This window comes from Aptenodytes patagonicus, chromosome 18 (assembly GCF_965638725.1).
Source record: "Aptenodytes patagonicus chromosome 18, bAptPat1.pri.cur, whole genome shotgun sequence".
Lineage (NCBI taxonomy): Eukaryota > Metazoa > Chordata > Aves > Sphenisciformes > Spheniscidae > Aptenodytes > Aptenodytes patagonicus.
The window spans coordinates 8,333,833-8,356,481 of NC_134966.1; the positions used below are offsets into that span (position 1 = coordinate 8,333,833).

At 45.1% G+C, this 22,649-nt stretch overlaps 1 protein-coding gene across 1 annotated transcript in view; it reads right to left on the bottom strand.

The window, feature by feature from the left end:
- DDX31 (DEAD-box helicase 31) overlaps positions 1 to 22,010 on the bottom strand; it is a 50,965-nt gene extending 28,955 nt beyond the window's left edge. The window contains 16 exon segments of the mRNA XM_076355540.1: positions 1,437 to 1,487; positions 7,439 to 7,498; positions 10,179 to 10,355; positions 10,714 to 10,949; positions 11,699 to 11,805; positions 12,201 to 12,320; positions 13,190 to 13,254; positions 14,972 to 15,013; positions 16,595 to 16,639; positions 17,506 to 17,570; positions 18,166 to 18,236; positions 18,686 to 18,729; positions 19,207 to 19,282; positions 19,461 to 19,714; positions 21,364 to 21,530; positions 21,533 to 22,010. Coding sequence (XP_076211655.1) covers positions 1,437 to 1,487; positions 7,439 to 7,498; positions 10,179 to 10,355; positions 10,714 to 10,949; positions 11,699 to 11,805; positions 12,201 to 12,320; positions 13,190 to 13,254; positions 14,972 to 15,013; positions 16,595 to 16,639; positions 17,506 to 17,570; positions 18,166 to 18,236; positions 18,686 to 18,729; positions 19,207 to 19,282; positions 19,461 to 19,714; positions 21,364 to 21,530; positions 21,533 to 22,010 — 2,058 coding nt within the window.
- Positions 22,011 to 22,649: the final 639 nt, after the last annotated feature.

The window sequence follows — 22,649 nt, forward strand, 5'->3', positions numbered from 1 at the left end:
GGAAGCTGCCTGCTCTGCATTTGGGAGAAAAGCCGTAAAATAAAAGACGACCGATTCAAATTTGGAGTTGGGCTAAATTTGCTTTAGCAATTTAATTTGATTAAAGCAAATTATAGCTGGTTACTGGATAGAAGAAATCTAAGAGAGATGAAGGAGTAAGTGCTTTCAGCAGCATATGATACAGGTAGCAATTGTCTTCCCACGTACAACTATCAGGCACTACGAAAACGTTGCTTAAAGCCCCCCCTAATATAGCGGTGCCTCTCATTTACTTCACTGGGAATCAAAACTGCCCAGCCATTTGCAAGATCTGATAAAGGGTGACATATTTCCCTCCCTTTAACCTCCCCCTATTCTTCCCCCCCTCCTCTCTTTCCTGAAAAAATGAACATGCACAGAGATACTGCTCAGAAATGAGCCCTCAGCAGTTTAACTGGAAAAAACCCAACAACCAAAGCCCACTCTAGTGTTTATACCTGTGCCCTCTGGCAAAGTTTCTACTGGCTAGAGGTGTGAGTAAGATGCTGTGAGCAATCTAATTGCTCCCTGCAGGTCCTTGCTCTTGGACACAGCTCTCAGGACAGCTGAGATTTCGCCTTCTGGACACACAGAAGTCTCCCAGGGCTTTAGGTAATTTGCACTGCGTTCTAACACTGGCAACTATATCTTCGGTTAAATTATATTAATATACAGATCTGGGAATTAAAGACTTCACTTCCCCAGCCTTCTCCGACTAGCTAGCTGCTACAAAACCTTTCTTTTTTAAAAACACAAAATTAAAATCAACTTTGTTACCCTGAAGGGATGAGGTAGAAATTAAAAAGCTTTGTTGAGGCTCTGTGCCCTGTTCTTTTTACCCAGGTGTCACTTGATACACGAGAATCTCTGGATCAGTTTTTCCTCAATTCAACTAACCTTTTTTTAATTATAAATCTTTTATAAAAATGAAATCTGCTTCATGCTCTCAGCTTCCTCTTTGAAATGACAGGCTGCTATTTTTAAGGTTCAATCCATCTCCCTTAGTTTCTTTTTTTTTTTTTTCCAAAGACAGTATTTCTGTCAACAGCAATGCAGCAGTGTTGGGTTTTTGGTTGGGTTTTTTATTTTCAGGGAAAATCCGAACTATGCAGTTCTACTGAAAGGAGGAGGAAATGGAGGGTGTTTCCTCCCAGCCAGTGGAATATTATTACACAGCTGATAACACTGGAGTTATTGAAGAGGAAAATAGACCGTCAAAACTAAAGATATGATAGCAATGCTGTATCCTAGCAAAACCTTGAGCCCCAGTCCTGCAGTCAGGAACACATGGGTCTCCCACACCTGTAGGCATCAGCACAAAGACCAGCAAACCGCAGAAAGAGGGTCCGAACTGGAAAGGGATTTCATCTGAGCAAGGCTGCACTTAATACGTACGTACACACACAGAGCAAACCTACCTGTACGATCCATGTAACTTGAGGCAGGTCTAGTCCACGTGCTGCAACATCCTTTAAAATTAATAAGGAAATTACTTTAGTAAAAATGCTTTGAATATATCAGCAAAGTAAGAACTCTTCTGGGATGGCAATTATGCCAGGAAACAACTGGCTATGCAAGTAGGAATTTTATGTGCCTAGTTTGGGGAGAGATGGACTGAAGGTCAGAAATAATGTTGAGGGTTTAAAACACAAGGAATATTGCTAACAGACTAATACAATAAAAAATGATCCACTACTATGGCCCAAAGCCTGCAGGATATACACACACCTATTTCAGGAGAGTGGTGTTGAATTACAGCAGTCTGCTACAGTCCCTTTACGTTATATCTGAGAGAATCAACTCTCTTAATGGTAGTGATACCTTTGGTTCTTCAGTTTGTTTCATTGATGAAAACAGATCTGCTCGTAAGCACCTACTACCCAAACAGTGAGAGAGGCAGAATTAAATCTCTGGAAGGCAACGCTATTCCTGAGCACACCTTTCTCCGCAGCACTCCTAAGAACTAAAGCCAGGCTGCTTGTGATGAAAAGGGAAACGGCCTTAAAGCAAATGGTCAAGGATCCTAGGCCTTGAGTGGAATGTCCAAAGATGCGCTGATCTCCAGCTACAAATAATGAGTTGTTTCCCAGGTGATGGTCTGAAGTTGAGGAGCAGATGACTTGCAGGTCACCTGGCCCTACGATAAAATGCCAACAAACAATTTAGCAGAATCTGCAGGAAGCTGGAGTACAGCTCGAGGAGAGGGGACTTCAGCTATCCCTTAGATTTGCACCAGTCTCGCTTTGATTTGGAGAAACAAAACCCAGCCCCGAAGAAAAGAGTCTGAAGCTGCTGTCAGGAGTGTTATTTGATGTGCCAGCTGGTGAGAAAACCTATCAACTTGGAGAAGGACTTGAATAAGACCCTTTAGTTATCCACAGCCAGTATAGCTCAAAAAACATACCTTTTCAAAGAGAAAAAGAGAGTTTAAATACTGTTCAAAAAGGGGAGAGAGTGCAAACACGTTTCAATCTCCCTTCTTGATTTTCTGTTCATTAGTAATGTCCTCACATACTCCTTGGATTTTACATTCACCACGCGCAATAGCAGAGCAGGTGTGCAGATTTAACTCTGTTAGGAAATGTTTTGGAACACATGTATCTTTTAGCTAGTTGCAAAATAGAATATATTAAGGACGTAAGCAGGAGCTTAATGTACTAAAAATGTGTCAGCCACCCACTGAAGTGTTTTCATGCAACTCCCACACACGTTAAAAGACTAGGAAGCTGATGTTTTGGCAGCAAAGGCCTTCCCATAAGCACTAGCCAGGTTGCTTTGTGGCTCCAACTGCAGTAAAAGAGGAGACACTTTCCACAGCGCCCACTCTGAAATAATACACACTTTCGCTCCAACATGCTCATTAAGAAACAACTTGTTCCCAGAGTCAGAATGAACAGATGTACAAAAAGCCATTTAAAGGAGGTTGGAGAAAATAAATCAAGAGAAGTTGGGGAACGTGTACAGCAGTTACCAGGATAACAAGATTATAAACTCTACAGCACGATCAGACAGGAGTGCCGACGTCTGATTCCGATCTGGCTGGCTCAGTCATATACTTCCACGGTGACAAGTCTTTGGTCTTTTCCTGTATTGTGCTCTTTCTCAGACCCAGTAGTCGAGGAAAGGCTGTGTTTGATCAGAGGGCTCTGACCTTGGGACAGGGTCAGTTTACCCAAAATAAACAGAGAGCCAAGCCGTCCCTGTGGTCAGGAGCAGGCACCTCCAACATGGGGAGGAGAAGTAGATGGCAGGGGCAGGAGCCATCCTTCTCAACCATCAGGATTCTTTCCTTCCTCTTCTATGATACCTTTTCTCAACACCTCTGGCTGGGAAACTACTGCCTCAGACAGTATTGTTCGCATGTGCATTTGCCAAAGCAAGCAGGAAAGTTGAAAAGGTTAACCGAAAGCCTAATAAATAGCCAAGGACAACATTTTAGGAGGAGGCTCTCTCCCATCATCAGGCTTGCATTCACTATTGCTTTCACAATGCCACCAACTCCACTCAGCTGTTACTGACACATATCAGCAGCTATTCTCCCGGGGTTTAACTTGGCTTTCTTTCAGAAGTGTCTTGGGATTTACTGGTAATTGGAGTGTTTTGCAAACTCTCAAAGATTCCTCAGTATCAGTCCACCTGCGTCTCCTGTAGCTCCTTTTCCTCAAAGACCCTAGCAGACAGCAGCAAGGTAGAATTAGGACAAAAAGTTTGAGTTGATTTGCCTTCCTCTGCCGGCAAGCTTCTTGCTTCTCAGATCTTTAGAAAAATACTTGTGGGTCACCTTACCAGGAAACAGAATACAGCTCAAGCAACAATTATCCAGTTTTACTAGCACTACATTTATTCCACACACAGCAGCACTAATCTGCTGCCAGTGCTCTTTCAAGAAGCCCAATAGATTTCCAATGTACTACCCTCTCTTCTTTTCCACTGCCCCAACGGCATTCCCCTTTCCATGCATGACCTCACACCGCCATTCCTTAGTAATAGGGAAATCAAGAATATGACACCTCAGCAGGTCACCACTGATTCCCTTCAACGCGCAATGGAAGGGAGAATTAAGTGACCATCTCACAGCAGCAAGGAGAAATAATCTACATCAGTGCCATTTTAAAGAAAATCCAGATGCCAAGCAAACACGATAATCTGAAGCTTTAACCACGTTCCTGCCCTGATCCCAACTGCAAGCCACAGACCAGTACAATATCAAGGTACCATCCACCTGAGGACCCCCAGAAATGCTGAAATTTCTGCTCCTAACAATTCATGTTACCAGCCTGTGCACGTGGTGGTGGGGTACAGAGGGGTGGGTGCAAGGGAATGGAGGGCACTAAGGCCACACCGAAATCGAGGTATATCACTGCAGAAGATCAGAACCAACACAGCCACAAAAGTTTTGCAAGGGCCTTAGTTTGCTCAGTCCCTCTCACACAATCTAATTAGGGCAAAGGAAATTGCTAAAGTTGCTTTTGAAAGACACTCAATGGTGAGGTCTTGAAGGCCCTAAGCTTGACAATTGGCTGCCTACATGAGGCCTAGAAGTACAGATGGAAGGCAGCTTGCTCAGGTGCCAGGCTGTCAGTTGGATTAAAATGACTCATTTATTTACCAAAGAACCTCACAAAGTGCTTTAGCTAACAGGCAGAGAGGGCCTAACGGCTCTCCAAGCTGGGGAAGAAGCTCTCGCGCCTTCCCGGCCTGCCAAAAGTCATTACTGCCGAGTGTGGAAAGCCATCAGCAGGGTAGAGACCCCCGTCGGCAGGGTGACAGATTGGGCTGCGTAATCAGAGGAGGAAGGAGAGAGCACAGAAGCTGTCAGAGGCGAAAGCTCTTGGCTGGGGCCGCCAGAAAACTGGCAAGATGAGTTAGCGTGACTGAGTAAACAGCAAACAATCTCCAAATGATCTTTCCTCTCTTCCCTGGAAGAGATGAACTTGTTTAAAGGCACATCCCAAAGGAAGCCGCAAAGAACTTCAGTGAAGGAGAGAGAAATAGATCTGGATGAGACCCTCTGAGATACACGGCCCTTCCTTATTTTCTTGTCTGCCAGCTTATATTGTCTGGCAGAAATATTTTATGGAATATATTAATATACATATGACATAGAGCAAATTAATAAAAGGAACAGCAGGTCCCATTGCTTACTAGAGCGGAAAGATGGGTGGAGAACATGGCATAAGGGACGAGCGAAGGACGGCAACATTATTTGTGTTGCTCTTTTGTGAGCCAGGTTTCAAAATTGTGTGGGCACAAAACGTGATTTCGCAGTGAAAAGAACAGAACCATCTTTCTGCAACACATTTTTGCCGACATGAAGAAAAGTGTCAGAAAAAGCAATGCCCTCGGAGGCAGGAGGTGGTCACAGTGCCTGGCTGCCCTTTGGACATCTGCGTTGGGGAGGCACCTGTAATGTGGGACTAGTGCAAAGTGTATCTCTATATTAAGGTGTCCATATGGTCCCCATTACTGTGGTAACAGGCCACCTCCTGGTTTCAATGCATTTGTCCTCCCAACATCTCTGTAAGATAGAACAGTGCTACTATCCCCATTTTACAGATGGGGAGCTGAAGCACAGAGAGATTTTGGACTCAGACACACAACTTACTGTGCTTAACGTGCTAACCATGTGCCAGCTGAGCCATAGTAACTGTAACTGTCAGGACCTGCATCCCCGCCTTGCAGTAAACGCAAAGCAGCTTAGATTGAAATGAAGGAGGGTTACGACAAATGCATTACCTTACACTACCCTCTTCACAGCAATCTAGGTTAATGCACACTACCTCCCCTTTATGACAGGTCAGGAGCAAACACACAGCTATCGCTGCTCACCTGACATGTGGCTACTTGCCTTGTCATCACAATTCCACATCCACTCGTACGGACTCTGTGGCACGGCAGGAAATCAAACCACATCTCCAGTGTCTCAAGAGGGGGATCCCATCCACCGGGATTTCTTTATCCAACTTATTCTTCTTCCTACCTTGTCAACAGCTGTACATTTCCTGGCAGATTTTTCCAGTACTAGGCTGCATTTCCCCTTCGAACGGTCTCACCCAGGAACTGATATCCCAGTGATTGCAGTGATTCTGTTTTCTCTTTGTCTAAAATTGAGCATTCACTGTCCTTCCAAACTCATTAAACTGAAATTTCAGTAACAAGACATGTCCCTGAAATTTCTCAGTTATAGACAGCATGTGCATGGAGGATAACAAAGTTTAGCTATTTATTATGCAGAATTTACCAAACACTTTTTATCTTCAAAACACTTAATCTACACCACTGAATGATTTAAGCTTTGCTATCCTCCTCAGTTGAGACACTTAAGTATTACCTCCATATACAGGGAAACCAAGTTATAGTTACACTTATGCATTGCAAAGATGCATTTTGACCTTGATCAAATCACTGAAAGGTTGTACACACAAGCAGGACCAAGACTAGCAGGTAACAAGTACAATTTTACAGCTGATACAATATATAATCTGGCAATGCTAAATCAAACGCTCCTATACACATGGCAGTCCTAGTTTGAACTGCAGGCATAAAAATAAGATAAAATTCAGCCCTCACTCTCCGAAAAAAATTGCAACTAGTTTCCTTTAAGAATAATGTGCTGCAAGAACAGGAGTCGTTTCAGAGCTGGAGAGGGTTTCTCAGCTCTAATTACTCCCGATCGTTGTAATTTACAAGTTTGCAGTGGGTAGAAATCGCCAAGATTCACACATTTTCAGATCAACAGCTGCCACTATTAGAGAGCAAATCGTGCAGCCTTCTGCACCACTGCAGCAGGCTAGCTGTGGCACCGACAGGTCAGAAACGAGAAGCGGAAGGTGCCACCACAACACAAGGGTGCCAGTAAACTTCAGTAGAGGACAAGGATTTCTCCCTCAGCACCCTTGAAGGAAGCTTGAAGGGCAAAGCATGGAGAGCAGCAGAGCATGTGCATTTCTAATGACACCATTCTCTGGTTGGGCTTCCCTTCCATCCCTGCAGGCTTTTGTTTTTAACCTTGGGGTAGTCATTAAGATGGGAAATATCACATTACATCCAATTTACCTGGCAGTTATGGGGCATACTACAAATTAGGATTGCGTTCTACTGACTGCATGTAGAGGGCAAGGTTCCAGCTTCAAATGAACAGATTCTTCCAGACATAAGACCATGCAAAATACTTAGAGGCCTCTTGTATAAGACATACACTTTTTCTGTATACGGTACCTTGCAGCAAAAGGTCATGTAACAGTTTGCAAAGAGGGCACCAGTCCTTATTTAACAAGTGAGATGCAGAAAAAGGAGATGACTTTCCTCAAGGTCAGACAGCGAGCTGGAGTTAGAGCTCAGTGCCAAATCCTCTGTTCTACCATTAGATATCAGACAGGCCCATTAGTGTGGAGCTGCAAAGGGACTCTAAGTTACTTACAGTGCAAAGCAAGATGCCGGTCTTGTATTTTAGGAACTCCTGGAAGACCTCTGTCCTTTCCTAGAGGATTGAAACAGAAAAATGAAAAGAGTGCTTATGCACATTACAATCAAACGTAAAGCAAATGAGCTAATGTAACAATTTAACAACTATGCCTTGTTCACTATATCATGTACAGCTTCAAAAGCAAAGGAATTGACTTCACAAGTCCCAGTCAGACTCTTCCTGCAGATGGAAAAAAAATCTGTGGCATACAGGTGTGGTCCCAGGTAGGAAGGCACAGCGTCTGGGGCAAGCCTGAATGCATTTGGTCAAATCAAAGCAGCCAACACCTCCACGGTTGGCACAGAAGCATGGCCTGTGTATGTCAAAAAGCAGTGACTGTTTTACATGGAGAGGAGATCCACAAAAGATTAGGCAGCAGCAACAGAAGCACTGGCATACCTTATGGGCAACACAGGCTTTTGTGAATGCAAGAAAAAGCTGGACATCTTAACTGCTGTCTGTCCAGTCACACAATGGGCAGGATAAGCCTATTTTGCTGACACAGTGATATAGTCACATCACAAGAGATCAGCCTCACGATGTGCCCAATGGGGCATGCAGACAGTCACTGGACTGACTGTGTAATTATTAAGTATTGGGGATGCTCGACTGCACAGTTGCTCATGCGAACTGTTGTGGGGTAAGTCTTCAAAGTAACAGGGCAGGAGAGATGAGACCTTGGCCAGAAACCCCTGCCCAAGGGGGCAAGGAGGCAGGACTCCTGGGCCCTGCAGGCAGGTGCCACAGAGCTCCCAGGGCACCCTCCCATCGCCTTCCCACAAGAAAAGGCCTCATACTGGTGAGGGCCACCAACGGGGCTGCTGACACTGGGATGGAGGTCGTTCCTTCCCACGAGTGTCAGAGGCAGGTTCTCCCCAGCCTTGTCCTCATCGCTGGTCTGCGCCAGCAGAATTCCTGCAGCCCCCGCTTCTAACACGAGCTCAGGCTCCCAGGCAGGGCTGTCCACAGCCCCCAGATTCCAAATTACCCCGCCAGCAGTCTTTGAGCCGTTGAGCCCCAGAACTGCAGGAACCTGCCAGTACGGCTCCTCGCTTACCTTCAAGAGCCTCCTGCTTTGTCAGTCCCAAAACCTTCCTAAATACACTCCAGTTAGTTTAACTAACTACTCTGGGGCGCCGTTTTTTCGCGATAAAAGCAACAGAAACTGATTCTCCAACCCACATTACATCACAACGATATTTGCTATCACACAAGACAATCTTTGAGCACTAGTAACCAAAGGCCTCAGTAGCACTTGGTCTTTGCTTGCCAGTACCACCTATCCACCTACAATCCCTCTCCTTAGCTGTGGGAAACAACTGCACACTCGCACTCCCTTGATCTGATTCCGTTTACTCTTTTCCTTTTCAGAGCTCAGGCTGTCTCTGGCCTCAGACACACCTTACCCGTTTCCTTCCTGTCCCTTTTGCTTCCTCCTTCCAAAATATCCTTGTTTCTATGTTTCAAGCCTTCCTCCTCAGAGTTCTAGCTAGGAGTTAAGTGAATGTCCTGTTATATTGATGATATAGAAGAAACCTTACACACTTGACTCCCAGCTAGAGGTGCTGTTCTAGGAAAGAAGGGAAACTTGGGCCTTGCCGACACACTGAACCCTCTGCTGACAAAAATTAAAGAAGAGAGCACGCTGTATCTTGTTGACAATGACAGCAGCCGTGCTCAGCAGTACCATATGGGATCCACAATTTAGCTCCATTAATGCTCTTAATTTGAAGACATCAAGCACTAATTACACACTGGGTACTAAAAAGGCAAAACCCTTCCCCTGGTGCCAGCTACTTAGTGGTGTTCTGTTGGCTTAACAGCTGGTCAGGGTAGAGTTGGGCCAGACCAGGCCTGCTCACTCGCTCAGGCAGGCAGGTTGAGGAAAGGCCAGACTGCAGGGACAGCAAAGCACATGTTTCTGGTCTCCACAGGATGGGAACGAGCGAGAAAAACAATGGCTCTTCACCTCTTGCTTCATCAGAAGAGCTCTATTCATTTACCATCTCTGCTGTGCAGCTCAGAGTAGAGCGGTAACACTCTCCATCACAGACCAAGGGCTGAACTTTTAAGGGAGGTCCCTCAGCTATTGAGAGAAACGCTGCAGTGGCAGTTCATTTGACACTCTTCTCCTGGCCTCTCAGCCCTCTGTAGCAAGCTCCACTCTCATCACCCAGGCCTATCTGGCTAAAACCTAGACCTATTTTGGGGTAATCACTGTTAGATTGCTATTATTCCATCCCAGGAAAAAGAGCAGTCTGTCTAGACACTGTTCTTCAAAACCAAAGCCAAACTGCTCCATCCTTGTCTAATGGGGGTAACTTATTGGGTAGTAATGTTTTGGGGCTTGGATGAGGTTTTCCTTTGGCATTAAAAGCCTGTCTTGACTGCATGAGAGAGAACCATGGATACATAAATGGTTTAAGTGCACCCACTGGGAATACAGAATGACTGCCTCAGCTTGCTGAAACAACATCTCTTGCCTCTTCAGCTGTGTTTTTCAGATATAGCTACCAAGGTACTTTCCAGAAGTGGGACAATATTCTTATTCTCATTAGCAGATGGAAGAGTGAGGCCCCTAGAGGTGAAATGACTCTCTGTCCTCTCTTCTGCCCTCCTCCCCAAAATAACCACATAATAAATCATAGGGAATAAGGAATAAAACTGTGTATCCTGACATTTTGAGATTGCTTACTTCCTGTTCCATATTGCCATGCAGTCGTAGAAACTGTAAGCGTGCAGAGGAGACAGATGAACGCTCAGGTTGTTCCGACTCTAGCCCTCCTGAAAGGACCTTTAGGAGGAGCTCGTAGTGGAATTCCACTTGTTCACAGCTGGAGAAAAAGATGATCATCTTGTGGTGCTTTTCAAACTGCAAGAAAAACAAGAAAATTGCACATGACCATTTCCACAGGCCTCTCCAATTCTCTGATCATTATAAGATCTAGGTGGCTTCCACTTCTGGAGCTCTGATTATCCGGGAAAGGATTAGGGAGTTTGACACCAAACACTGAGCCCACAAAAGAAGTACGAATACACGCTGCACAGGTATCTCACTGCCAGCATGAAAGACACAATAGCACCTCAGGTCTCTTGTGGCTCCCTGTACACTAGATGCACTTCAAACCCCTAGATGTAATCCATGCTATCCTTGACAGAGTAACAGATAAAAGGACTTGGAAAGTAGGGCAAAGGGCTACTTAGTAATACAAATGCAAACAGAGTCTCACCTTGCATTTCTCAAGGATAAAAGCTGCTAACGTGACAAGCCTCAGTTTGCTGGGGACCATCATGACATACTGCTTGAGCTTCTCCGGAACAGCAAAGTTTTCCTGCTCCATGCAGTTTGATGAACTACTGGCTTGTCTATCCGTTTGTGATGCTGGTTTGAGCGCCTTCTGGATTTCATCTGCTATGGAAATGCTGAAGGGATCATTCAAACTGATATCGGCCAGCCTTGTTACTCCTAAACCACAGAAAATGAAAAATACATGAGGTCCAGTCTGGGGTGCTGCTGGGGTGGGCGATGATATATTCACATAAAAAAAAACAACTAACGCAATTCCAGTGAAAAGCAGTGAAGGGCAAGGAACTAACGAGCCACGCCTCAGACACTGACAGAACACCTCCACAAACTTTAGACTTTTCAGGGCTTAGCCAGGCTTAGTTGCTGTGGACTCCACCAAAAGCATCACAAGACACTACTTCAGCCGACTGTGCTATTTACATTACATAAATGTCTTGATCAGATAGACAGCATTTGGCAGTCCTGTTTTTTAGCTGTGTGCGTAGAAAAAAAACCCAACAGATCTTCACTCTATCAAGAGTGCATGAGTCATGAGGCCTGGCTCAATTCCTACCTCAGCAACTGACTTCTTGTATGATACTGAGCAAATCACACAACAGCTGTCCTGTCATTAGCTTTTTACCTTAATTCTATATTTGTAAAGCAAACAAACAAACCAGTGCTTCCTAGGTTCACGGTGACTTTGCTCTGGAATTTGAGACGTATGTAAGGACCACCTAAGTATATACACCGACAGAAATTCCAGTAACGAAGGACAAGTGACATAAGCCCAAAGAAATCAATCGGCATTATTCCACTTCTGCAAAGGGCTTCAGATTGGCCTGTAATAGAGTCAGACTCAACCAACTTATTTTGCAGTTGCCTGTGCATTATTCAGCTCAAAGAGACACCATCTGTCTACAACCTACCTTCTGTGAGGGTGGCTGAGAGCAGGACATTCTGACGTGTCTCTCTCTGGGCATTTAAAGCATTGAGTATCACAGCTACATCCTTCTCAAAGCCCAGGTCCAGGATCCTACAAAAACAGCAGAGGTGATGAAAGATGCTGTTAAGGAAGGAATGAGCAGAAAGTCTTAATGCTACATGAGCCAGTTAGGATTAGGGGAAGTGCTAGAGCTGATCAGATCTTTGGCCCATCTAGCTTCATGTTCCATCTTCAACTTTTGCCAGGGTCAGACATGTCAGAAGACACTGAGAGAATCTCTGCAATGAATAATTGTACAATAATCTGTCCAAAGGGGACATTTCTTCCTAATCCCAGACACCTAGTGCTTGGCTGAGGCCACTGAGCGTGAATGGTTTAAGATCACGTGCACACTCTCTCTTCTTTATTTCTTTAAAAATATTTAGTGAATTATGATGCAGAGAGTATCATCACTATTTTCCGTATCTAAACACTTGGAAGTTTACCTGTCTGCTTCATCAATAATCAGCCACTGAGTGCGACGGAAATGAATACATTCTGTGGACTTGATGTGATCAACCAGGCGACCAGGAGTTGAAATGAGGATATTTATCCCTTTACGTAATCTGTTTAGATTGAAAAAAAAAAAAACAAAAAACCACCCCCCCCCCCCCCCCCCCCCCCCCCCCCCCCAAAAAAAAAAACACAAAAAAGAAAAAGAATCGAGAAAAAAGAAAAAAGAAAAGAAAACATACAGGTTAGCAGTAACTCTGGAATAGGAACCCAGAGTGAGGAACTGGAACCTACAAAGGAAAAAATCATGGCCATAGTAAAATTAGCAGGGACAGTACTTTCTCACTGATTAAAACTGAAGTTTCTTGCACAGCTAAACTTTATCCTTGATCATCATTGATACTCAGAGGCATATTCAGTGATAAGGACAGGGTAGAAAGAAATATTAATAATATTAAAAAAATCTAAAACACCCAAGCTAGGTATTCTTTTCTAATTGAGTTCTTTTTTTTTTCACTGTCAAGAGTAAACTTCTTTTTGTGTATACTTATATAGAGAGAAATGAAAATTCCATTTCGGATTACCAGCTTCCAATTCAATTCTTGAAAAGGGAAAAGAAAGAGATTTTTAACACCAGGAAATCTCTTTTCCAGAAAGCAATTTCGCCCATAACAAACACTGTAGACAGCACTCGGTGGTAAGCAAATACAGGTGTTTGTCAGAAGAGAAAAAAAAAATACTGACACAAGAGATCATCTTCTCAGAAGGCTCATCAGCATTTTAGAAATAGATCCAACTGGGGGAAGTGAATACTTCCTGCTGACCCAGTCACTGTGTCTGTGTAAGATCCAGGGGGATCACAGCTTGATCCAAACTCACAATCCTCTCTCCCGGTAAGAAAAGCACTCTAAAGAAGAGTAACAGATAAAAACACTGTAGAGCAGAAGAACCCAAAATACAGTTTAAGAAGTTGGCTTCCTACCTGGCTTTTTCCGATTTTCTCTTTTCTCCCCCCATTAGCACTCCAGGCACAATCCAGGCAAATGGCTACAGAAAGGAAAACCAAGACCAATATAGATTCTTCTTAATAAAGAGACAGAGCCTGATCCAAAAATGATGTTTCTTGGCAAAAAGAAAAAGGACTGGGGCTGACAGCAGTGTGCATCTGATTTGATCTAACAGATACAGCCCACATGCACTCTCTCACCCACAGCTACATATCAATGGCACCTTTAGTTCTAGCCACGTAACTTGCTTCCCGCATCGTCTAGGAAGACAGAAATGCAATCCTTTTTGCACCACTTCCAACCACATAATATTTCTTTTCCTTCTCCCCACGTAGCCTAAATGTTCAAAGACAAGCTACAATGCTATTTCTTCATCTTGCCTTTAAGCAATCTTTTCCTGTAGCCAAGGAAAATTTAAGAAAAACACGGGGCCTATAAAGTTTATATATACGTACACGGACCTACATGCACGCAGTCACCATGTCTGTGAACATTAAATGTCAGTCTCTGATATTGGCAGGAGTTTTTGCCACTTACTTTAATGAGGCCCAACCCTTCATTGAATCCAATATTGCCCAATATTTACAGGGGAGATAATCAAAGCACAGTACTGCCCTTGCCTCACTCGAGAGGAAATGCAGGACAGAAGCAGAGCACAGCTTGTAAGGACTGCACAAATGCGTGACTGGTAAATAGGCTTAAGTTTGCAGGTCACTGCTTGCCAGAAATGCTCCAACAAAATAGTTTCTACAAGAGTTTCTTTTTAAGGTTTAAAATAAGAAAGATGTCGAAGCAAGATCCAGGCAACATAACCTTAGCAGTTGGCATTAGAGTAATTGGTCAGGAGCAGCTCAGCTAGCCTTTTTCTCTCTCAGTAATTACACAATCATATTACACCCTGCAGTCGTCCAGCCCTTCCAAGGTCCAGTCAGACCACGACCCAAATCTTCTGCTTTGGGTCACTATGACAGTTTACACTGGACTCGATGGTTACTACACATTATATGTAACAAAGCAAAATTAAACGGGGCCAGTCCAGACTTCATCCTTTGCAGGACATCAAAAGTCCACTCATAACAACTTCTAATTACTATGGAAGAAGACTGAAGTACTTTAAACCTCAGCATGACACAACAAAATCTTACTTGGTAATTCCAGCACTAAAAAAGACTTGGAAAGTGCCTTATTATTTCAAGGAAAAAAAACAGAAGAGGGAGTGGCAATATGGACCAGATAAACGGTTTAGATACCTTCTCGCGCCATGGTAAGATACTCTGCCTCAATTAAATGGAAAGCACTATCATTTAATGATTTTAAAAGCCTTCTAATTTCTCCAGCCATTCAGCTGGCAAAGCAGTTAACCAAGTTCTACTCCCCATCTGAAACCCATCTGTCTGGTATTAGTTTCAGTAAAACGGTACTTGTCATTGTGAGAGTTTCCATTCATAACTCAGACTGAAACAATGGTAGGTACTTCTAAAAACAAAACGTTGTGGAAATCAACTACGCTTGTTTATGAAAACATGTGCAACTAAGGTGCCATAATTAATCACTTAATTGTTCATGTAATAGTTTAAAACATGCCACAGGGAAATCCCACACTTAAAGACAAACAGGTTTATCTTCAAGGACCATATATCTTGCCAGATGCTGGATTTCCTTAAACATCCAGTTGAATTCACAGGAACTGAAGTTGCTTAGCATCTTACAACAAGAGGCTCAAGGAATAAGAAGAACACAGAGCGCTGAGTTCTTACCTTAAGTAGTTTCTGCATTGTATCATAACTTTGGAGCGCAAGCTATGGAAATCAACAAAAGAAAGTGAGCTCTGAAAAAGTCCCTGGACTACAAAGATGGACTACAAGCCCCCTTGGCTCAAAAACCTGTAAGCTAATCTAGTTATGTATATCATCAGAATTCTAAATACATCCTTTTCTTTTAGAAGCTGCTTATTATTTTATTCTCTTGCATAATGCTTCTTTTATTGTATTTGGACCTGCTCGAAAACCTCTGTATTGGTTCAGCTCCACAAGCCAGCTCTCAGGACAATAGAGACTTCTGCTGGCTTCTGTAAATGCCCCAGGGAGAAAACAAGCTGAAGCCACAGAAGATTTTCCTCCACTGGAAGAGTAAAAGGGGAAAATGGCACAATTTCTGGAAGAAAACCACCATGAAAAGGAAATGCAGCCCAGAGGTTAGTTACCTTCTGGCAGTCAGGGCAGACCACATTATTCCCTCACCTGACCCACAGAGCGATCATACCACTGGACCTTTCTACCTCCCCGTTTCCCAGTCAGCGGAACAGAGATGGTATGTACAAAGCTTGCAAACCTAAATGTCTGTTCAGTAGGAAGCGTTTAGCTGTTGGGTTTCACGTGCTGTCTGGCAGTCATTTCTGCCGTGGCAATGAAGGAGACCGAGAAAGGCAACGGTGCCACCCTGACTCATTCATGGCATGAGTATGTGAGCAGGGCTTAGTTATGGGAGTAAAACTATTTTAAATGCTCTGACTACGCATGCTACATACTATTATTTGCCAAGCTCTCAAGAAAGGCCATTGCTTTCAATACAAAGTAAAAGTAATACCAACTGCAATTACAAATTATCTTCCTAAGTACTCTCAACGGCAGCCCTTTAAACAGGCTTACGAACAGTTTCCTACATGCTTAGTATTCATACAGCATCCTGGAGAGGCAGTAAGTTTGCTGCTGTAAAATTTTAAATAGCTTCAGAGCTTTCTCCTTTCACGGAACTGAGCTGAGATATTGCACTGGAGGTTGCATAAAATATTGTGCCCCAAACTAGATACCTGCAATCAATTCTCCACATGGAAGTTATTATTATTTGACGTGCACAAAAAGAAAAAAAAAGAAAAGGTTGATACCCTCCTCTGAAATTGCCTTTGCAATTGCAAATAATATACATCAAATACAAAGGAGTTCAGTGGAGAAACCAACTCTTGGAAGCCTCACCTTCAGCATTCACTTATGGATTTGAAAAAAGTGCTTTAAAAATGAAACGTTTGTCTAAAACTACACATTTGCAAAGCTGATTTCATTGGTTTTACTTACTCCCCCTGCGTGAGCTAGGCAAGCTTCTCCCTCCCATGCACTGAGCTACAGAGTTTCTCCAGTCTTCACAATTATTTCCAACTGCATGAGGAAAACTTAAGAGATTCCTTCTTTCTTACTTTGGTATGGCACTGAACAAAAATGACAACACGCATCCAGAGAGCAAACACCCCTTCTGTGAGGGCAAGATCTGAGCAAAAAGACAGATGTTTCCTAAGACAGTCCCTGGTGGACCCACATCTACACACTAAAAATCAGTGTTCAAACACTCAGATTCAGACAGAATCAGAAAGAAAAAAGGCCACCTACCTCTCTTGTCGGGACTAATATGAGTGCATAAGGCCCATCACTACGCTGCAAACAGAGAAGACAAGAGGTCCACTAAGAAGAATGTAGCACTGATGAACAGAGCACTTCCACGTCTAACTGCTATTAGCCAACAAAGTGAATTCTGGAGGGTTTTAGTACAAGTTTGTACACAACAGTTTGGGGTATTCCCCCCTCCCAGCTTTTAAAAAAAAAAAAAAATCAACAGTCTTTCAAATATCAATACTGCACTGCCTTCTCTTACCTGCTTGGAAACCTGCTCACGGTCATACCCAACATTTTATTCCATATGCATATTGTTTCACTCTTGTATTTCTGAGTTGCAGAAATACTCTCACGTTTGATGCACAGCCACAATCTGTAGGTAGCAGCTGCAGAAAGTAACAACCCAGGATGGGTTGGAAACATTTCAACCCATAAGGAAAGTCAGGATGATCTCTTTCCATAAAACGCACAAGAGATGGCAGATCTGCAGCAGTATTTTCTGGTCAACCAGATGATCCAAACTGGGAGCAATTATCAAACCTCATTCCACGTCAAAGATTAGAAACTTATTACTCTACAGACATGGCAGTAACCTTTGTTTTCAGTCCTCCCAGCTTCCAGACCATTGCCTCTTCTACACTCTACCTTCTCCAAACTTGACAATTTAGCCTATTTACAATTTAGCCTACTGCATGAGGTAATAGGGAATGTGTAACACTGTTCTTGTATCATCTGTATCTCAACAGTACAGGAGGATCACATAAGCCACAGGCACAAATAAAAGGGAAAGAAAGACTGTTTGACCTTTGTATCAAGAAGAGACAGTGATGACTACAAGATAAGAGCTGGATTTTATTTTTATTAATCTTAATTTCAAAAGCAAATATATTTAATTCTGTTGCACCTACCTGTATTTTGGATTCCATTCCTTGCAAAGACTGTACAAGTGGAATCCCATAGGCAAGAGTTTTACCTTTTTAACAGGGAGAAAATTGGAAGACTTTCCGTCAAAAAAAAAAATGTGGCAATTGCAGCACTCCAGCAAATTAAAGTACCATTCATCCTACCATTCTTAAACTGAGGTCAGAGTCTGGAAGAGTTTTAAATAAGTAGAAAGTTTCCAGAATGGAAGATTGACAGGCAATTCGCCAAAGGGTTAAATTAAAAAAAAGAGGTGGTGGTATCCCACTGAGATCTATATAAATAAATATCCCCACCCATCCAAGGAAATGAGACACCCAGACATAGTTTGCTCTAGAGCAAGCACACAAGTTTGTACGGTAAGAGCGTGTGCTGCTTAGCTCTGCTGCCCTCCTGGGTCTGCATCCCCAGCATGAGCCTTGGAATAGGCCCTCGTGCGACAGCTGGCAGCTGCACATCAACATGCAGTCCCACCACCGCGTTGTTACAGAAGTTTGCGCAGCACCTGTCTGTGTCACGGCAGCCCCACGCCAGGCTTCCCAGCCTGTCACTTTTATGAGCTGTACTGGGAACGTGAGGTTTTGGTTCTGTATTTGGGATCCAGTTTAATACGCCCTAGGGAAGGAGACTGACAAGTAAATACTGACCTGAACCAGTCTGAGATCTCACTAGAGCATCTCTGCCTTGCAGGAGCACAGGAATTGTTTGCTTCTGAACACTGCGTAACAAACAAAACAGGTTAGGGAATACGAACGCAACATAGGATAGAATCCTCAGGTTTTAACATACAGTGACTGTTTCAAAACTGTTTACCCCAAATTCTATACATTCATCTCTGCTGTGTAGCTACATCAGTAGAGGTGATTTCTAAGGAAAGCCACTAGATAGGCATCAGATGTGATAAACTGAAGAAAGATGGTTTTATGATTCAAGTACCAAATTAGAAGGCAGGACTCCGAGGTTCCACCTTCAGCTGTGACAACTGACTTGCTGTGTAACTTACAAGTTATTTCTCGTCCCAGATTTTGAAAGCGACAGCCCTATGGCAAATGGGACAGCTTAACAGGTACTGTGGTCTTCACAAACCAGTTACATACAATGAAATGATCGTAGATGATTGGCTTTAAGGAGTAGTGAAGTGCAAAGTTTTTATATGAATTTGCTTACCTGGTCATGCTACTTATCTTTAGGACAGTGTTTATTGTGGATATCTAGAGAGATAATAAAGAGCAGTAAACAGGTTTCATTGTCAAACTGTTCCTTTTGTTACTTTTTGTAGTACAAGACAGAGCAAAAACCAGAAGACTGATGCTTATTTTCTACATTACTGGTCCAGGTCAACTGGATGTAAAAGTTCCCAGGTCCTCAAACTACTTCTTAGTTAATCAGACTTGCACCGTTGCTGGTACATCATGAAATATCAGACTTGTTAAAATACTGCACTCCCAAATAGTTTTCTGTGTTTTTTTGGTATTACAACTGCAAACAGCGAAGGGTGCTGGGACAGTGTGTTTGGGGATGGGTCAGGACACTGGCCAGCATGCTGAGCTAAGAGACTACAACAAAATCAGGCAACGCACTGGCAAGTCTGTCCAAGTCACCATGAATAAAGGTGCATCTCCCAGCTCTCTAACCTGCCCCCGCCCAAAAAAGCATGTTTCGAGGCACACAGCCTTCCTGCCACTCACCAGATGTGGATGGAGGTCCAACTGGCTAAAAGAATCTGTAGTGAAAACATTTTCTTGCACCTGCTGTACTGCTTTTCTGAGTTAGGGGAAACAAACCAAAACAAAACTAAGCACATGGCGTGGTTAAAAATTGTACAATAGTATTCTACATAAACAGCATGAAACTACAGGTACCAAGCAACTGCTTTGCCCAAGCGAGGGCAAGAATTCAAGACACTGAATAGGTTTTTTTTCCTCCCATTTGTCTAAAATACCTGTGAATTTCTGGGATATCAGGGTTGTTTCTGAACAGGCTGGACGTCTTAATGAAAGATTTGCTTTTCTGGCTTTCATTTCGGTTGTCAGTCAACTGCTTCTCAGGAAGAGATTTTTGTGATGAACTTCCCTTTTCCCTGATGTCAGCTTCCGTAGCACATTTCTTGAAGGTGTTTATCGATGGCTTACGTTTACGTTTCAAAGGTGGGTTTCCATGTGGTGACTGGTGCTTTCTTTTCAGAGCATTAGATTGCTTCAATGTTAACAAAGCAAGCAGATAGCAAGAATTCATTACTGACTGAGAATTAACAACACGGTATCACGTTGAACACAAACATCAGCCCACAGATAGATCCCTTATTTTTGGAATCCCCTACCCCATGACTAAAGAAACTACACTTGATTTTTGCAGCTAGACACCTTCCACTCTAACAGATTCACCACCATGCCTGAGACCTCTGAACACTACTGAAATGCAAATAGAAATATAAAGTCATACACAGTGCTCATCTCTAAAGGATTTCATCTAGCTTCTCCAGTAACTGCGCAGAACACGACTAAAAATCTCTCTCAAAAGCTCTGCAAATCTCATGATTACATTAAAGCCACCCCTGTAGGCTTCCTTCTTTCTGTGGGCAGGAGGGATGGCCTGTACTTCACTCCAACTTATGCTTCTGCCAACTTTCAGCATTTCTGAGCTCTTTATTTCTTCTTCTGCAGCAATCAGTTTATTTTACTGATCTTCCAGTCATCTTAAGAAAAACTTTTGCTCTCCCCATATCCCCCCCAGGAACAGTGAAGAAGAAAATGAAATTTAACTTCCTTTTGTCCCCAAAGCTCTTCAGTGTCCCCCAGCCCTTTTTCAATGAACTTATTTTTCCTGACACGATTGCAAAACTCCTGAAATGTGTGAAACGCCAGCACAACCTTGCCCCTCTTTTTTCTCTCTCTTCCCCACTCCTAGTTGCACGCTCCGATTGTCTTTGTCCTCCTACGAACCATATTGTTTTCAAGCTCTATTACTTTTTTCACTTGTTCCTTCACATTTTTGGCACCCAACCAAAACCCAACCTCCTACCACCAACATTCGCTATCAGAAAAACGATGGTGGTGCTGCCCTACCTCAAAGTACCCGTCATAATTGGGGTAAATCCTGGCAAACACTTAACTCTCACATAATTTTCAACAATGTTTTAACAACAATTTAGAAGTTGATACTAAGAATTGAAACATCCCAGAATTACTGTAACAATAGTTTTAAAACTGAAAACGTCTATTTAAACCATTCTCGTTCTCCTTTCTCCAAACTTACGAGAGTAAACCACCTATTCCGGCAGCTCATAGCATTCCCACAATTAGATGCCTTCCCTAAAATATGGAAATATTTTCCCCTCCCTGGCAGCATTTCACAAGCGTCCAAGCGACGCAGAGGCCCGCAGCAGCGTTACCCACAGCTTCGGCACTCAGACCCCAGCAAGTCAAGAGCCGCCAACAGCGTGAGGAAGGCACAGAGCAATCCCGCAGCAGCCCGTTTTTAACGGGATTCGAGAATCTCGTACCTGCCGATCCCCACTCACTCCCCGACGAGTCTTCCCCCTCCACAACCACCACCCGAGGTGGCCGGGCCCGTCTCCCTGCCGAGCCACCGGGCCCCCGCGCAGGTCTCAACCCGGTCTCGGCGGGAAAAAGCCAAAGGCTCTATTTTATAAACTTTTTAGACGCTGATCCCCCATCCCCGCGCCCCGCTGACCGCGGTTCCCCCGGGCCAGCCCCCAGCCGGTGCCCTCCCGCCCCCGGTCCAGTCAGGGCGAGAGCCGCGGCTTCGGCCCGCAGCGGCACCTCGGGTCCCGGCAGAGCGGGCTGGCTCGGGCCGGGCCCCCAGCCTCCCCCGGCCGCACCTACCCGGCCAGGGGCGCCGGGCCCGCGGCCCCGTGGCGCCGAGCTGAGGTTGAGGAGCAGCGTCCCGTTCGCCGCCATGGCCCGCCGCCTCCCGCAGGGCCCCGGGGCCGCCCCTCGGGCCGGGCCCAGCCCGCGAGGGCGGAGGGGAGGCGGACGGGGCGCCGAGGCGGTCCCCCATGGGAACGGTCGCTCGCCCGGAGACCCCGGCCGCAGCCGCCCCGCTGCAGGGGCTCAGCACGGCGCCGCCGGGCCCGCGGGGCGGCGCAGGCGGCGGCGGGGCAGCCCCAGCCGGGGCGGCCGGGGGCTTCGGCGGCGGCGGCAGCGCATGCGCGCTGCGGCCCGAGCGGCCAGTGAGGCGGCGGTAAGATGGCGGCGGCGGAGCGCGGGGGCAGCCCCTCGCTGTCGGCGGGGGAGGAGGAGCCGCCGCTGGGGCTCGACTCGCTCGTCGAGGAGGCGGCGGCGGCGCCGAGCGCCGGGTTCCGGCTGACGGCGGTGCGGCGGGAGCCGGCGGTGCGGCTGCAGCACGGCGTCAGCGGGTTGGAGCCGCTGGCCTGGTCGGAGGATCACCGGGTGTCGGTGAGCACGGTCCGCAGCATCGCCGTCCTGGAGCAGCTCAGCGACGTCCACAGCGGCGGGCAGGAGATGGTCATCCACCGCACGGCCGTGCCCGCGCCCTCCGCCGCCTGTCTCCTCAAGGTGAGCCGGCCGCGGCGGCGGGTACCGGCCGCCTCCCCCCTCCGCGGGGCCCGGGAGCGGCCGCCCCGGGGCTGCCACGCTGAGTTCCCCCGGGCGGCGGGGGAGCCCCCGGGGTCGCCTCCCCCCTGGGCCGCTCCTGCCCCGCGCACAGCTTGCGGCAGCGCACGCCGCATTCGATGCGTTGGGGTATTTTAAAAGCACGGGGCGGGGGAGAAACACATATGGCCCAGTAATGTCAGGGTGCGATATGCTCACGTACCAAGTGGATTTTAGGGATTCTAAAGTTTAGCTGTTTTGCTAAGAATCACTTGAGCTCCAGTACTTTGATGACAATTATTTCAGTAAAATTTTAAGTAGAAGTTTTTCTTGGTTTTTGATTTTTGCAGCGGGGACTGTTTTGGGCTTCAGGGGGGCAACTGACTTTTTACAGGCCTTAGCACAGATGGGTAGCAAGTCCGGGTGAGATAGCTTATTAAATAATAATTCTGTTGTTGCAGATCTGAATTTTTTTTCCAAAACAATGCTGAGAATATGGAATAACTGGAGTTGAAATATCAAGTGCTTTACAGTTTGAACGTTATGCCAGGTACCTT